Source organism: Balearica regulorum, chromosome 4, assembly GCF_011004875.1.
Source record: "Balearica regulorum gibbericeps isolate bBalReg1 chromosome 4, bBalReg1.pri, whole genome shotgun sequence".
NCBI lineage: Eukaryota > Metazoa > Chordata > Aves > Gruiformes > Gruidae > Balearica > Balearica regulorum.
This window is the reverse complement of record NC_046187.1, coordinates 28,449,377-28,466,919: the sequence shown is the minus strand read 5'-3', so window position 1 is coordinate 28,466,919 and position 17,543 is coordinate 28,449,377. Positions and strand designations below refer to the sequence as shown.

The 17,543-nt window shown below is 38.3% G+C and overlaps 1 protein-coding gene across 8 annotated transcripts in view; it reads left to right on the top strand.

Annotated features, from left to right (window-relative positions):
* RAP1GDS1 (Rap1 GTPase-GDP dissociation stimulator 1) overlaps positions 1-17,543 on the top strand; it is a 99,236-nt gene that overhangs the window by 22,458 nt on the left and 59,235 nt on the right. For 5 of the 8 annotated variants that reach the window (XM_075751572.1, XM_075751569.1, XM_075751568.1 and 2 more), the window contains exon 2: positions 12,226-12,333. Coding sequence is in view for 5 of the 8 variants with exons in the window: in XM_075751568.1 (XP_075607683.1) it covers positions 12,226-12,333 (108 nt within the window). In the remaining 3 variants the exon portion in view is untranslated. Of the gene's footprint in view, positions 1-12,222; positions 12,334-17,543 lie in introns of all 8 variants that reach the window. The other 3 variants (XM_075751571.1, XM_075751573.1, XM_075751565.1) reach the window with 1 other exon arrangement.

Sequence of the window (17,543 nt, the reverse complement as noted above, 5' to 3'; positions counted from 1 at the left end):
CAGCGTTGTAGGGAATGATAGCATTGATTAAGGTTCTCCCTTTGTCTACAACATCCTGTTTCAGTCATTTACTGACTCTTCAGGAAGAGCTATATTCTATGTCAAGTGTCTGGTTTAGGCTGTCCATTTTCATTTGCTTGGTGGGTTTTTGTTTTAGCATTAGCAAGAAACAGGTGTGGACTATTGTCTGAAGTGTCAGTAGTCATTTAAGAGACTATTTTGGTCCTGCTGTTTTTCCTCAATTTTTTTTTCATTCTATGCGTAAAGTGGGGCAGTAATCCAGGGTAATCTGATGACTGAGACCTTCTGTTGCCTCAAGGACCCTACCTCTTATGTTGCAGTACTTGGAAGCCATGTCATATATTAAGGAGGGGTGGGCATGTATAGAGAAGAATTGGTCTGACGGTAGTTGAATATTTCCACAAAAATCTGGATCCCCCTTTCCCCCGTGACACACAGTTCGTATAGGAAAACATGGTAGGCAATTTTTTAAACCAAAAATAATCCTGGTAATCTCTTAGCATATCTCATGCTTTCTTGATACCTATCTGTGATGTGTTGCGGTCTGCTTTATAGAAGTGCTGAGGATAATTCATACCTGCATCTGAAGACTCAAGGAATCCAGAATGTGTAGTAACTCTGGAACCTGAAAACCAGGAACTGTCTCATGTTTGAAACCCCAAATTCCCACACAAATACTTTTGACCTTAAATTTTCCAAGTTTCAGTTCTCCCATTTACTCGCATAGTATATTGATTCCTTCTTACCTTATAAATACCCTGTGAAAACAGGCACATTAATATCATTAAAACACTATGACACAATGTAATGTTACTAGCTTTATAATTGCCAATGAGAAAGGAAGTAATCCTTCAGAACAGGATTTTTTAATAGTATCTAGTAAATAAGACTAGAAGCACATGCCAGGAAGGAGGATAAGACATTAAGTAGCTATTCTTTGACAGAACATTTGTCCTGAAAGAGAAGGGGGTCCCTTGGAAAAAGCAGTATTCATCATGTGTACATCTTGGAATGCACTATATTGCGTGGCAAATATTTCACACGGGCAAATATGTGTGGGTTGATTGAATTCTGGAACTTTCTGTGTTTTGAATACCTAACTATGCAACCTAATATCACTCTAGGAATTTTTTGTTTGCAGTAGTGTATGTATATACTATATGTGTTTGTGTGTGTACACACACCTGTCTCTAAGATAAAGGAATTATGGAGATCTTATAACATGGAATACATGCAACTTTTGCACAGATACATATTTTACTTATTTGGGGGATTACATTAGTAATAGTATTTGTTTAAATCTAACCAATGTAAGGAAACTGTGACAAGTATGTGTATAATGGGGGGGGGGGGCGGAAATGGAACTTGAAAATGCCAAATGATGAGCAAAACAAAAAAAATCATTGAGATTGACTTTAAAAGTCATTATTTTGTAAAGGATATGACTTTGGGTTGTTTCTGTTTACTCTTCTAATATCTAGTTTTCTTTTCAAGTTGTTTTTTTTCCAAACATGAGGGCTAGAAAAATATATATTGAGAAATGAAACCTGATATTCTCAGGTGTTTGAGACTCATGGAGAGTCACACCTTAAGAGAAATACCAGCTAACACATGATAATATTGTGACAACTGATGACCTGGGAATTGTGTAATTTTAACTGTTCTTGGGAGCTGGTGTGGGAGACCACCAAACTGAACAATTCATTTTCATAATTTAAGCTAAAAAGTTAGAATCTTGTTGACAACAGAAAGAGGCTGTTGTCTTTTGTGAACCGAATGCTATGGCTACATACAATGAGCTGGTTGACTCTTTCATAAAGCCAGCCTGTACTAGCTTAAATCCTGGAAGAAACCTACTTACTTCTTGGTGGCCACTCTCTTGTCCTTCAGCAGGGGCCAGGGAGACCAGGAATGCTGAAAGAAAAGATACCTGCAGCCTGAGCTTCAGCTGCCAAGCATTCTTCACATGAGCGGTCACATACTGTATTGCCGCAGATCAGACCTATGGGAGGCAGGAGGAGCATGGCACCCATCACACCCAGCAAGCAGAGATGCGCAATGGCGCACTTACACAATGTCCTTGCAAATCCTTAATTGTGTGTTTCCCTTTTATTTTCTAAACAACCCGTTCAGTGCATTTGTCTAGAGACAGCAGTGTCCCTAGCCTTAGTGCTTCTACACAGCATGGCTAGTAGCATAGATTTTGACACAATCTGTCAATGTGAGAACATTTTATCTATTAAATAACATTGCCGTTTTGTTAGCCAGTTACACAGAGTAAAAAAAATCCATACACACCATGATGCACGGGTATTTTGTTTCCTGCATTAGCTATATTCTCAGGATATAAAAAAGTTGAGCCTTAACAGGACTCACTGTTTGAAGGCTTAGGTTGTGATCTACTTTTTATAATTTTCGTTTGGCTTTGACATACCTCTGTGCCTGAGCTGTTATTTCTCATGATGGAGTGATGTCTTTACCAGGAAGATGAGTTGGTAGTTTTTTCACATAAATACAGTAGAAAGGTTAGGAAGATTGCTACTTCTGCACTACATTACCTGTACAGATTTCCTTGGAAGAGGTTTAGAGACTCCACGTAACCTAAGTGGGTAGATAAAAACTACACAAACTCCCAAGATGCTAAAGTTAGGCTTTTGACTGTCTTGCAGCTTTTCTTTCTGTGTTATTGCTGGCAGTAGCTGAACTGTCAAAGGACATTTCTATTTTGTAAGGATGCAGGGCAGGTACCCTGCCCTGCCTTAGCTTTTTTTCTCCGTATGGGAAAATTGCTGCAATGAACTTTGATTTTCCTTTATATTCAAAATTCTGGTGCTGCTTTCCAGAAATGCAGGTAGCCTGAATAGTAATTTGGAGAGAGAAATCACTTAAAGATTGTCTTTTAAAAAATATCTAAAAAGGAAGGGAAAGGGGTAAGATCTATTCAGTAGGGTGACTCTGAAGAAATTAACTGCGATATGCATGAATTTATGAAATTAATATATTTATAAAAAGAGTCATATGAATATGTGAGAATTAAACCAGAGGACACGGAGGAAAATTATGTATTACTTAGGGTAGTGACAATAAGACATTTTTCTTCCATTCAGCATCCAAACCATTTTTCTCTGAAATTTGACTAATCTTGATACAACACATCATTTGGATAAAACAGACACCTTATTAGCGGTTTTATAATGGAGCATTGAATAAAGCCACTGAAGTGGATTCAGTTTTGATTGCAGACAAAGTTGTGTGTTTCTTGCTCACTAAGGACTCAGTGAGAATGTAAGGGCTTTTGTCTATCAAAAGTTCCAATTAGTATTTTTTGTTATGCCCTACACATCTCCTGGGTTTTCATAATGTGACTCAGTGAAGATCAGGCACCTGGTGAAAATAAACTATATGAAAACAAAATGTGCAGTTATCTGTCAATTAAATGTAATTCTTTACAAATTGGTAGCCATCTTGTGTATGATTTTGTCTACTATTCCTAGTAATAGAGTACCAGAAAAGATCTTTCCATAAACTGAGAAGCATCTCTTCTTTAGTTGAAATAATTACTTTTTCTATCATTAGCTGATTTTTAAATGAAAATTCATCCCATACAGATTCTCTTTATCAAACAGTATCTTTCTTTTTTATTTATTAAAAAAATCCATTTCATCCTTCTTTTAGGACCTATTTTAAACAAGATCTTTTAGGGGATTTTGTAAATCAGTAAAAGTTGTTGATTTCACTGAATTTTGATCAGTTTCTTTGGACTTTAAGATAATTCCAGATCTTCAGTGTTTAATTATGAAATATAAATATACCTAATTCTGTACCACATTTTCCTAGGGAAGGGACAAAAATCTTCCAAGATTCTGCAAAATCATCTGAAATGTCATTCTTACAGTCTAGCATTTGCAACTCAGGATTTAAGTAATAGGGGAAGGATCATTAGCATGCAGAAACCAATTACAGCAGCTACAGATCAATACACCTTGCAATAGTGTAAACATGTTTGTATTAATATCTATTGTTTACCTGTGACTACAGTAAAAATAATTAAAATATTTTCAAAGATCTCAAATTTCACCCAAGGCAAAAAAGACCAAAACACAAAACAAGAATAAAGTCATTTTAGCTAATCTCTGTTTCTGATTATCTTTAGGGTTGATCTTCTTAATGCTACTTACAGACATGTTATTGAGGGAGTTCAGAAGTAGTAAAAAAAAAACCCAAACCAACCAACACCACACCACTCTGTTTGCTTAAAATTAACCAGAATTCTACAGGAAAATGAAAATTTTTCACTGGCAAGAGATTCCAAGTAAACTGAATGCTGGCTGATGCTGCTTTGTTTAGGTTTCTATCCTGATTTTGAATACAAACTAAGTAGTTGTTAGCATGTATAGGCTGACCTGATGATTACCAAAAATAATTAGGTAACTTACTGCTCAGGTGGCAATGAGTCATAGTGTGTCAGTATTTTCAGGTAATAAAAATGAAGCTCCATGAGAGATTGAGGTGTCACAAGAACAGATGCGAAAGCAAATGGGTAAATGAAAGAGTAACAAGTCTCTTAGACCAGATGGTATATATCTAAGATTCAGAAAGTGTTTAAGAATGAAGCAGCTGAACTGTTGACAAAAATAGGCACTCTCATTAAAATTAGTTACTATGCTAGAAAAGTAAAGGAAATGTACCTAAGTTAAAAACAGGTTGCAGCAGGAGCCCTGCAGTTAACAATCTATCAGTATTTCCCTAGAACTAGTAAAATCAGTTGGAAAAAAACCCCCACATTAACCCACCTCAGTGAATAGGGTAGGACAGAAACAAACAAGCAGGATTTCTGTTAAAAATAAAAAAGTTCCTCCCTGATTAAGATGCCTGGATTTGTGGATTTAAGTGTTAATCTGGTTTAGGGCAAGGGTCAGCCTCAGGACCTGTTCAGCACCAAAGATGCAGCTGATAACACAGGAGTTACCTTACTGGCTGTAGAGAAACCACGGAACTCAAAATCTTTTCCAGCTTGCTAGTTGTTGTGTTAGGAGACACAGTAAATATTAAGTTTCATTACCGTAGTCCTATTCATGATTCCATACATCTAGATCCTATTTTTTACCCTCAGTCATCTTTTTTTTCAGAATGAAGAGTCCTTGCCTGTTTAACTTCTTGAGGAGTAGTTGTTCCGTACCTTTGCTCAGCCATATCTGTGCCTTTTCTAGTTCTGCAGCATGTCATTTACAGCATGAGGTGCCTAGAGTTGTACGCAGTATGAAAAATGTGGGTGCATAGTAATAATTTTACAGTGGCAAAATAGTTTTCTATTTCCTGTTCATTTCCCAACAAAGCTGTTGATCTTTGAATTGTCCTAGGCTGTTTGGTCTGGTTTGTCCTTACCAGGTCTCCTGGTTGTGTATCCTCAGGCAGTTTTTAGATGACCTCCTGCTGGGGATAGCACCATGGTGCCAGCATGCATCTTGCATGGCAGCAGAGCAGAACCAGCACCCTGGGGCTCATGCTACACTCATGCACCCTGGAGAGAAGCTGTATTTCTCCAGAGTCTCAAGGGAGCAGGGGTGCTTCAGACTGCCCATTGCGTTGGTGGCATAACTCACAGAAGGAGCATCTCTAAGGACCAAAGAGGAATCCTGTGCCAGGTTGTCGCTTGGAAAGGTTACGTGCAAGAGCACCCGTGCAGCCAAAAGCATCTTGTTTAAGTGATTCTAGGCGAAAAGAGCCACCTGCTGATACAAGCAGCATGGCTACAGCACCCGTGGCTGTTTGTCAGCGTTCAGAGATGTGTTTCTCTGTGCCTAGAGATTCTGCTGACATTGCTGACTGAACAACACCTGCAGAACAGAGTCTGTAATTCTCAGATGGCCTAAATTTGCACAGCAATCAGGCACAAGAAAGTCTGGTAATGAATAAGGGCAATTGCTTGCTTTGATGGCCGGCACCTCCATCTCCCAGCTCTGGCCTGCAATGCCATCATGTAGCAGAGAAACAAGATGGAGCACAGGTTCATGTAGCACATGCAGATCCGTCTCCTGTCTGTGCCAGGTAACTGCTAATCCAATCTGTACATCAGATGTGGTTCACATCCAGGTTGTCCCAGCTGTGTCCTGGCAGCATGTAAAACACTGCGTTTGCAAGGACCCACTCTCAGCCAGGTCCCTCTGTTTGCATTCCTGAGAAGAGTAAAATGCTGTGGGAATCCATTGAGTCACACTGAACTTTCTCTGCTATTGGAGGCACACCTTACTTCTTTTAGGAGACAATAGCCAGCTAAGTTTCTCCTGGCATTACCTATCAAAAATTAATTCTTTACCACTGGCCTCTGACAGCATGTATCTACCTCCTGGTCAGATGCCAAGTTTCAAAATTTCCTGGCTGGGCTAAGAACAGAAAGTGGTTTCTAATGACAGATTTGGGTGGTTTGACAGAAAACACTCTACACTTGGGAGCACTTGAGGGCAGCTGCTGCAAAGAAAGGAGGGGAGGGAGTATTCTATGGCAATGGCCTAAGCATGAGGACAAAGTTCTTTTGTCCTCAGTGAACAGGGTATGTTTTGGATGTTTGCATGTCTAGGTAGATGAACTTTTGTATGGGACTAGGTATCTTCTGAAAAGGTATCCAAGGAGAAGCTCTTAACGTTTTCTTCTGTAGATTCAAGAAGGGCCCATCCTGTGCATTCCTGCCAGGTTATTCAATGTCCTGCGAACTAATGGGCTCTGATCATTTTGAGCCAGTCTTTTGTGTTTTCTTTGGGGAAGGGGCATCTGGGGTCATTAAAGACCAAAAGCATGCTACAGATCTCACCAGTTGCTGGGCTTCCTGCTGCAAAAAGTAATTCAGGCCAAATATGCCGGCACTTCAGGCAGCCAGCTTCAGGATCAACAAAGCATCACCACCCCCCGCCCCCCGTGGGAGGCTATCAAGGTTGGGGCAATGCCTCGCGAGGTAGGTGTTATATACCACTGGGCTCCTCAGGCACCCCTGAATATGGTTGTGCATGGAGTACTCCGCCAGTGGTGTGGGGTCTGCATTAAGTTAGAAACACAGATGGAATCAGAAGGGAAGTGAAGAGCATGGGGTAAGGATGGTTTGGGAGCTGGATGCTGGCCTAAATGGATTGCTTGTCTGATCTTTGTATCAGTTCCTAGGTTCTCAAATAATATAACCTCAGAATACACTTCTAGTCAAAAACAATTGAGGTGAGTCAGTGGTAGATTTTCCATATAGGTTAATTTGTACTGAAATGCTAGGAAGTTAAAATCCATACAAGAAAATTAAGTAATTTCTGAAGTCTAGTCCATGTAGACGTACACACTTAAATTTTTAAGACATTTATGCCATTATAACACAAGGAGACCCATAAAATGGCATCATTCCTTCTGCTCAGTTTGATGTCTCACTGTTTCCTGAGAGGCAGTAAAACTGACTCAAAAGGCTCTGAGGCTAGTACAGCCACCATCCCTGTCATAGCAGAACTGCTTGAACTTCTTTTCTTATCTGATCAGCCTGTTTCAGTATGTCCCATTTCAATATCTATTCATTTTGAATTCCTTATCTGTTAAATTGTGTGTATAATGTAATAGTCCCTGTAATAACAACAGTCTATCAGCTGTCAAAAGATACAGAAAATGTGAATGATATGTTCAAAGTCTCTTTTTTAAAGAAAATATCTATACTGAAAAAAGATCACAAAATACATAAAAATAAACTGTTCAGACAAAAGCTGTCCATCTAAATACTTAGCTAAAACATTCTGAATAAGTTTTTTAATGTCAGTCTTAGAAGATGGCTTCTTTGTGTACCTTTCGTGTACCACTTTCTGTGGTTTGGATGAAGATGCTGTGAACTCAAGGCAAAATTAATAAGTTGGCTCTTGTCCACAGAAGCTCCATCCCCAGATAGACTATCGGGTACCTTGTAAAACTATTTCCAGTGCAGCCAGCATTCCTGTGGCCCTGACACTAAACCAAAGTTTTACAAGATGAAAGTTCTTCTGTATAAAACAAATTAGTGATTGAAAATAGGAATGAGTCACCAAAAAACTCTCCAAAAAAAAGGGTACAGTGACATGAAATGGAATATTAAAGCATTCACTTATGTTAGTTTCTGATTATTTTTCTCTGTAAAAATGCCTGCACAAGAGATAGCAAAAGTTTGTGAGAGATAGTAGTAAAGCTGTACCGTCAAAAGCAACGTGGGCTACTACAGTATTTAAACCACCTAATTTTCATGAGTGTTTGTGCTGGAGTAGTTATCAGGGGAAACCAAAATGCAGCAGTAGGTGGAATAGGCCAGACAGGTCTGACAGCTCTTGCCAGACTCCACTTCCTATCAGTTTGTATCATTAGGATATGTGGGATTAAGGTCTCTGGGATTCAGGGCTTTCTGTCCAGATAAGAGAACTAATTCTTCTGAAAGCAATCTGGTAAACCAGGTGTAAGTATGTGCGACTCCCTGTGCCTAGGGTCATCAACAAAATAGTTGATACTTCTGTTAAACTTCTGACTCAGTGCCTCACAAACTCGATGCCAGACTGCTGACCAGCTGTGCCATAGGGAACATTACTAGCCTCATTTTTACCTTTACCACCCTGATCTTGCCCTCTTAGAGCTTCCCAACTAACGTGAGTGTTCACGTGACCTTGCATATTGACAAAATCTACTTATTCGCGTTTCCCTGACACTCGGCCGAAAGGATTCCTTAAGTTGTTTTTATCCCACGGGTTTTTAGCTCTGAGAATCTGATCAGCCTATGCAGTAACAAGCCTGCTGGAAACAGCTTCTGTAGAAAGACACAGAAAGGTAAGCAGATGATCACAAGAAAACAACGGGGGTGTTGCACATGGAAGACGAGCATCTGCAGCTTCTTCATTAAATGACAGGTTCAGGGCAACTGTGAAAACTGCACAAGTTAGGAAGCCTTGTGTGATTATATGGTGAGAGCCTGCTGGACCACTACAGCCCTTCCTCTCTGAATATTCCCATCAGTGTCATCTCAAACTGTAAGGCTTTGTTCTTTTCAGAACAGCAAAAGAAAAAAAGAAGAAAAAAAAACCCCACCACAAAAACCCAAAACCTCTGAATCTGTTTAAGGTATATTTGCATATGTCCGAGATTCTCAGGTTTCAGAAGTAAACGTGTCTTTCAAGATACTGACCTTGTTTAGGAAGGAGACCAGCTTTGACAGGAGGAATCAAAGTGGGCAAATAGTCTTTCCTGAAGGGTGTTTTTTCACTCTGTGCCCATGGCCTTCTGACATTGTGCCATGAGGTCTGTTGTTTCTGCAGTATTCCTGCTTACATTTTCTTCTTTTGCATAGGAACGAGTCTCAAGCTGCAATAAGTTTACAGTTGTAGGCTTGTTAGAAAGTCAAGGATTATTGTAATTTATTTTAGAAACACACTTTATGCATATGGTTGCCAATTTAATTTCTATTATTAAAGTATTTACAGTATCCAGGCATATGTAGTGAAATGGCAATTCAGCACATATTGCAACATAGTTTCGTAAGACATTTTAAAAGTAACATGGCATACCACTGTCACACTGTCCGTTAATTCTTGAAGTGTGTGTCAAAGTTGAAATTAAAGTCCGTGTATGTCAGTGGGATGTGCATATGCTCAGTACCATGAAAAATTGAGTTGTTTGTCCTAGGGAATGAAATATTTGGATAGTCACATTTGATAATTTTGCCCAAAATGCATCATTCCGCATATCATATAGAACTGTATAGTATTAAAATAGTGAGCTTGCTCCAGAAAAACTTAATGTGGCACTGAGCAGAAAGGGGAGGTAGGAAAAAAGACTGGGGAGACCTTCCGAACTCTATTGCAGGTTCTGATGTGACATGGAGTGGAGGAAATTACAGGTATTTGAGGTAAAGCACTCATCTCTTTGCACAGTAAAATGAAATAATAAGTGGGAAATTGTGATTTATTTGGCACATGCAAGGTAGAGTAGGCTATAAGAGAGAAATAATGTCTGGGTGTGCTCTCTGATAACAATAGCCTCTCTCCATATTCTGTAAAGTCTGGTGTGAAGGTGAATTTCTTGCCTATGCATTTTATTCTTCCCCAGATTGTGGGAACCCCTGTTTTTTATATATAAGTAGATTTAGTGTTCTTACTATAAGTGGTTGCTACAGTTTCAAAGCTAAGGGGTGAGTATACATGGAGATGAGGTGCCTGCCTGTAGGATGGAAGAGAATTAGTGCTGTATTAGTGGAAAACTGAAGAGAGTAATATGAGAGGGAGATGGGTGAGGAAAGCATAAGAAGAGGTGGAGCACACAATGTTAAATTGTAGTACTGGGGCTGGTAATTTGGTACCCTGCACCTGTGTCTTTTGACACATCCCAGTGATATTTCCTGAATAATGTATTTAAGCAATGAGACTTTGCAGTGCATGTACAGCTCTACTGTTGGTTAAGTGTCATTCAATACATGTGCTGCAGTAAGCCTGCTAGACAGTAACATAAGTCAGTACAAGGGAAATTGATAATTTTTTTTTTTTTTCCTTCTTTCCCTTGGTAGCTTGTTCCAGGAGGTGTCAGTTCAGTCTAGCAAGGAGAGGAGGTAGGGAGGCAGGTTTGAGATTTCAAGGAGTGCAACCAATTGCAGCTGCCCCAAAGGCTTTTAGAGTTGCCTGCATGCTGCTGGCACGCTGCATTTAGGAGTAATGGGATTCCTGGCTATAGCATAGCTGAGAACATGTTCATTACTGAATAGACAAACTAACAGCTTGATAAACAATTTCATGACGAATTTCATACCTAAATACTGAGCACTTAAAAAATGAAGCATCTTAGCTTTATCTAGATGGGATATCGGGCTACAAAAGCATATGCTAATAAAAAATGGAGATGGCACAAAAGCCACAGCTTTGGCTGAGAAGCAGAGCAGCTCCAGGAGGAGTGAGATTCCACCTTCTTCATGAGATGCTTGCTGTGTCGCCACTGGGTGGCCAGTGCCTCAAAGACAAATAAAGGGAGGTTCTTGCCATGCCTCCTTTCCTTTGCGCCATCCCATACGTGGGCAGGTGAAGAGGAGGCAAAGCACAGCAGCTGCCAGCTTGCCTGTGAAGGGGGCTTCCTCCATTGCTGTGAAGCTCTAAGGTAGCACTGGCTGCCTTTCAGGCTGAGAAGATACCAGTGACGCATTGCAAAGAAACTGTACCTGTGGTTCCGTAGGGCTTGGGTCAAGGCTTTTTGATTAGTCACTGGGGAACAAGAGACAGCTAGACACTATTTAACATTATTTGTTTTGAGTAACACTTTCTGCTTACTGACAGTTGGCATGGAAACTGAATCAGCACTCGTTTTTTAAAAGGGTAGTCCATTCAGTGTAAGGTTAGTCATCAGCAGGCAAACCAGAGACTCAGGCTGCAGCTGCTAACACTTGTACCTTGCTCATGAATAAATCGAATACTCAAAATGGTGGTAGTCATATTACCCCAACTTTTATGGGAATAAATGTACATCTATTGAGAATTATATTAATGTGGTTTGGGTGTTGTGGTTTGTTTTTTGTTTGGGTTTTGTTGTGGTTTTTTTCCTTAAGAGGGAAGAGTTATTTAATTATCTGAAATCCACAACAGAACTTTCTTATTTCTAGAAGATGCCTTATGTTTTTATGGACCAGTTAAATTTTTTACAGAGTTAACACAGTTCATATAAACAACGGTGCTTGTAACATTGTGGTGGAAAATTACATAATACTTAAAAGGCTATAAGCTTAGCACTAGGGATCTGTGAACGTATAGCCAAGATGGAAGCCTACACAGCATGCAGAAAATGACATTTTCAATTACTTTCCCTTATTGATGTAAAAATTCAAGATGTGCTTATTTCCATCATATTTTTTCCCCTCACACAAGGATAGAAGCAAAGAATCGGCTGCTGGTTTTCTGCACCAACTACCCTGAGAAAATATTGATGGCTAAATTGCTGTTCAGTGGCATTTCATAAAGCGCCTGCTGGCATCCTATTCTCAGATGCAGAATGATAAATGTATATTTCAATCTGAAAAGTTTAATCTATAACCTTTGACTCCTGGCTTTTTGTATCCTCAGAACACTGACCATATATACCTTCTTCATTGATACAGGATGTTGTTTACTGTACAGTAACTATGGTCAAGGCTATAATGCTGTTACCAAATTGATGAGGACACTGATTTCTCTTTTCTTTGTGTTTACCAAGCAGATGATCTAAGTGACGCCCTAAAAAAACTGAAGATAACAACCACTGACAGCACAGCAGATAGCTTGGAGGGATGCTTGGACTGTCTGCTTCAAGCTCTGGCACAAAACAGTAAGTTGTATGGACCTTTCAAATTTTACATTGTATAATGAGATCAGCGAATTAAAATGGAGGCAGTGAAATGTGGCAGAAAGACTGACTCAAGCAGTAGGCTGCTGGTTTGGCTGTTCTGGGTTTTGCATTTTTTAACCCATATACCTGTAATGTACAGGTAGCATCAAAAACAGTGACAGTAAATACCTGGATATTTGCAACAGCTGTAGTCCAGTCCTTTTTCCAATATGATAAGTAGCACAATTACTTTTCCAATTGATCACTCAAGAAACAAAGAACAGGGATGGACAAATATGGCTGATAGGATGGGGAGAGGGATATGGGAGCAGCTTGCTAATTCTGGTTAAAAGAGCATAGTTTCCTATTTGTAATGTATTTTTCCTCATACTTATGATCACATATTTCCAGTAGTTTTGATTAGCAGAAATAGGCTGGATATCCAAAGATGGTCCAAATTTGACATGTGGTATGATAACAAAAATAGCTTAAGAATGGAACAAGATGTCTTTTTCACCAAAAGCTGTAGAATGTGTGTCCCCACTCACAGTAGACAGTAAGGTATGGTGAATGAAGATGACAGCTTATAAGACTTTTCCAAGTTTAACTTTCTTAGCGCTTCAGATGGTGGCAGAAGAAAAATCTGTGTACAATTTTGGGTCGAAAAACTTGTCAGGGTAGATACAAGCCATGATTAGAAATTCTTTATTTAAAAAAAAAGGTTAGTCCTTTGTAAATATCAATACACTCAAAAGTACATACTATTAATAAGTCTTGTTTCTTTCCTGTGATGATATTCTATAAATCACAACCTTTGTGCTTGGTTGGTGTAAAATACTTCTTGAGGTTTTTCACAATAGAATATAAGCACCATCCATATCAAATCAAATATGGATTATAACAGTCTCTATTTAATGGTAGTGTGGTTTTAATTCTGATTATTTTGCAAGGAGATGTCAGCCAGGAAATAATAAAATCAACCCATTTTTTGAAGATGCTGAATCATTTTTCTTGCATGTTGATTTATAAGGTATATCCAATACTTTAGTCCAACTTCCAATTGGATTTGGAATTTCCAGTACTTTTAAGTGTAATACTTAAATGATAAGTACTATAAAGAAGATGGTATGAAAAATGACAAAGTACTTAGTGTAAATAACTGAGTTTAACATTTTGCCTATGAAGGCCACATAGCTATGCCACAGAACAAGATTGGCAGACGCAAAATAATTTTGACTAGTGTATAGCAAACTTACCGATGCTTCCTTGCAAACAGACTATTCTCTTCTGTCTCAGTCTGGGGCTTTCCTCTTCCTTCCAAGATCTTTTCTAGTCTCGTAGCTGCTAGATCAGATAAGCAGATTATTAGGATTTTGACCTCTCTCTTTTGGGTAGTTTTAAAAAAATTTAGTTATAGTTGCTCCACCATTTACCATGTTCCTTGCATGTAAGTCAGTAACATGAATATAATCCTACTGAGCTGCCACATGATACAGATCTCCACATATTTTCAGTTGCCCAAGATTGAGGGCAACAAAATAACTCACTGAAAATTAGATACGTTAGACGGGACAGTTTTTTCAATAGGTTGCTGGTGATTTAGGAACCTGTATATAAATTCCCTTTCAAGTGAATTAGATACTTCGATACCTAAGTTTTGCTGAGTCTCTTTGAACAACAGGCTTTAGTTCTCAAGATAGTCTGATGATTTGGAAAAAAAAATCCTCGTAGAAGACAGGTTTCTGTTTTGGAATAAATTTGTGAGAACAGCAGTACATTCAAAAGACTTCAGAGATTATGAGGTAAATTGCATGTAATAGGTTGATTCAAGAAATAGCTTTCTAAATGCTGCAGTCTCTGAGTTATTATTGGGCTGCCAATGCACTATGACTGTCCTTCCTTTGACCAAAAAAACCAATGGATGTCCTTTCTCATAGTTCTCATCCATCCGGTTAACATCTTAATATGGATTTATTTATTGATTGATTCTTTTAGTTACAGTGTGTATTATCATATATATGATATATATATGATATCATATAGATACGGGATACACACTGTACCTCTGTATCTGTGTATACATTATTATATAATAATAATTAGAAATCAGATTGTTTATATAAAACTACACGTAAATTGTAAGATTTCTCAAATAATTATTCTTCTCTCCTTTAGTATATTCCCATGCATTTGGTTATATCAATGCAGTTTTATTCACTTCATATTATTTTATCTTACATAAAATATAGTATATTACTAATACACTAATGCAACTCACTCTCATCTACTGCCAGCCAAAACCAGCAGTTAAACCCAGTGTTAATACAACTCTGAGATTTTTAACAAGGAAATAATAATTTCCACAACATCAATTTGGGCATATTGCGTGTACATATGAAAGTTTCAGAGAGCATTACACTGCTTTTAATTGCTAACTGCATGCATGTGGTTGCTGCGGAAACGTAAGTTAAATTCCTTAGTCTCTAACAATACAGTGACAATTATAGTTCCATTTACTTTACATCCAACCTTTTAACTTTTCATTATGTTAAAACATTACAAACTACTTTCTTCCCATATTGTCTACCATATAGAAAGGGGTGGCAAAATTATGATGAATATTGTAGCTTGTAATTTTTTGGTATGTAATCTGCTGCTTTTTCTTTTGTTTCCCGCACTCCTCCTGACAGCTGATCTTTTGATAATCCCGGACAGGCTGTAGTGCCCTGGAACATGATACCTCCTGTCTGGCTTTACAAGCTATTCTGCCATTTGTCACACCAATCAAATTAAGATGTATGCACATACACCTGCCAAACTATACAAGGGCGGACCAAATAGTTTGCTGAATGCGATAAGTGCTGGTAAATATTTGGCAAGCCAAATTCAAATGGTTTTAGCTACTGTTTGTCTAGAGAGGTTGTCTAGAGAGTTGTACAACCCTTCGTGTCTGAGACCTGGATCTGAAAATCCTGCACAGATGGTTTCTTCAGGAGACACTGTTTGAAGACACATATATTCCTATTTAGGCAGGTATGTTAGTTCTTATCTGTCACCAGCACTTCTGGCTGAGGCCACTCATATATGGACTAGCTTGAGGCACTAGATAAAACTGGGAACTTTAGGATGAAAGAGGCAGCAATGACAGAGGAATGTGAGATAAGCATGCATTAGAAGTGCTTTAGAATAACAAGAACATACCTCATTTTGTGTGGACTTCCTTCAGCATTCCCAGTGAAGTTAACTGACATAGCTGGGGACTTTGCAGCCATAAGGCCTGCAGGAATGAAGACATGTAGTAACATAACATTAGTCTGGATTCCCAGCTAACGTAAATCGGCACAGGTCCTCTCGCCTCTGTGGATCTACCTCATTCATATTCACGTAAACTGAGATTCTGCCCACCTTACTTCTGAAATGAAAACGTGAATGCTTGATCTCTCTCCACCTGCCAGTGTTCACGATGCCTAGATTGCTAAACATTCCATAATTTAGATTTTTAAAGGAAGGCTGTGGTGCATGATCTATAAGCAGTGTTAGCAGCAAAGAAATATAATATCAGCCATGCATTAAATGAAATACTGCCTTTTACTAAATCAGGAGGTGAAAACACATGCAAGAGATGAATTTCTTTTTAAAACTATGTATTGAAACAAATTACTCCATTGTCTGCTCTGTAGAATTTGGATTCTTTCACATGGTTTGATGTGTTCCTGTGAAGAAAGAATTTTGCTGATCTGGAAGCAGACTGTTTACAGTATATGAAGCATAGAATGATCATAACAATCAGAAAAGGCAAAAAACAAGGAACTACTTTGTCAGAGAATATGATTCTGAGGTTCTGCAGCTTTTTTTTATTCAGCTTAAAAAAAAACCCTGAGATTAACTGTGCATTGCAAAATGAAATTTAATTTTGTGTTTAATATGTCAGAATTCCTTACATTATAATTTGAGGCTTTTTGACAAACAGGGGTCATTTCACTCCCCCCAGCAATGGGTTAGAGTAATAAACAGTGTATGTTGTAGCTGCTTTATAATAATGTGCGTAAAGAAGAAAAGAATTCAAGTCTGCAGAAAAATCCACAGGAGGAAACTGGGGGAAGGAGAGCTCTGGTAGGTGAATGTGGATGTATTTTTCTCAGGGAAATGCAGTTGTGTCACCTCCCAGTGCTCTCTGCAGAGGGGTGAGCAAGGTCCCTCCCCTGGGCTTCAGGCTGCTCTCCGACCAACACACAAATGTCACATACTTGTTTGTCTGCAGCCTACAGCCATCTGCCTCAAAGTCTTAGCCATAGTTATGAAAGCTGTATATTTACTCTGATATTTTTGCTAAGTTTCTGTCATATTTAGCAACTTTGGAATTCAAGGGTATTTTGGGGGGGTTTTTTAATGACAAGTTAGAGAGGAGCATTCTCTGAAATCTCATTCTTTCAGCACACTGAAAGTTACGTTAAAGATGCGAGAGAGGCATATTTGCTTTCCTGACCGACAGAAATTCTTGGTGCTAATACTGTAGAAAAATGACAGTATTAAACATCAGCTCCAGTGGCATCATTAGACTTGTTATATTACTGAAATTTATTATTTTTTGAATAATAAAAAAACCAGCTGAATGTTACAAGCTCAAGTTACTTTCTATTTTGGAACCAAAACCTATCTTGTAAAAAAGTAAACAATTACTGGTTTCAAGAGTTTTGTTCTAAAAGCACAGTGTTGCTATCATAATTCAAGGGCATAGTAGTTAGAACTGAACTAGTTATATGTAGAAAAAGATCTGTGAGACAATGGATACTACTTCATCCATTTATGATCATCCATTTATGATCAGATATTTTCAATTTAAACCTTAATCAATGGCAGGCTAAACTAACAGAAAAATATGATAGCTTAACATATGGAATCTATTTTTTTAAAAATAAGTTGTCAAAAGAATGAGTAAAGCACTTATGCACTGGAGAAAAGTATTTGGAAAGATAGTATGCTTACATTTCTGGAAAGAAGTAGTAAATGCTTTCTTTTTTTATCTCACACTCAAAGAAAAATACGAGTATGTACTATCGGATTTTCGGAACAGTAGGTTAATTGTATTGTATAGAGAAGTACAACAGAAAGCAGTATTGGCCATCACTTTATATCACAACATATACAGATTTATACCTATTAAAAGCCGTCTCATAAATATTGTGCCTATCAAAAAAAGTGCAGTTATC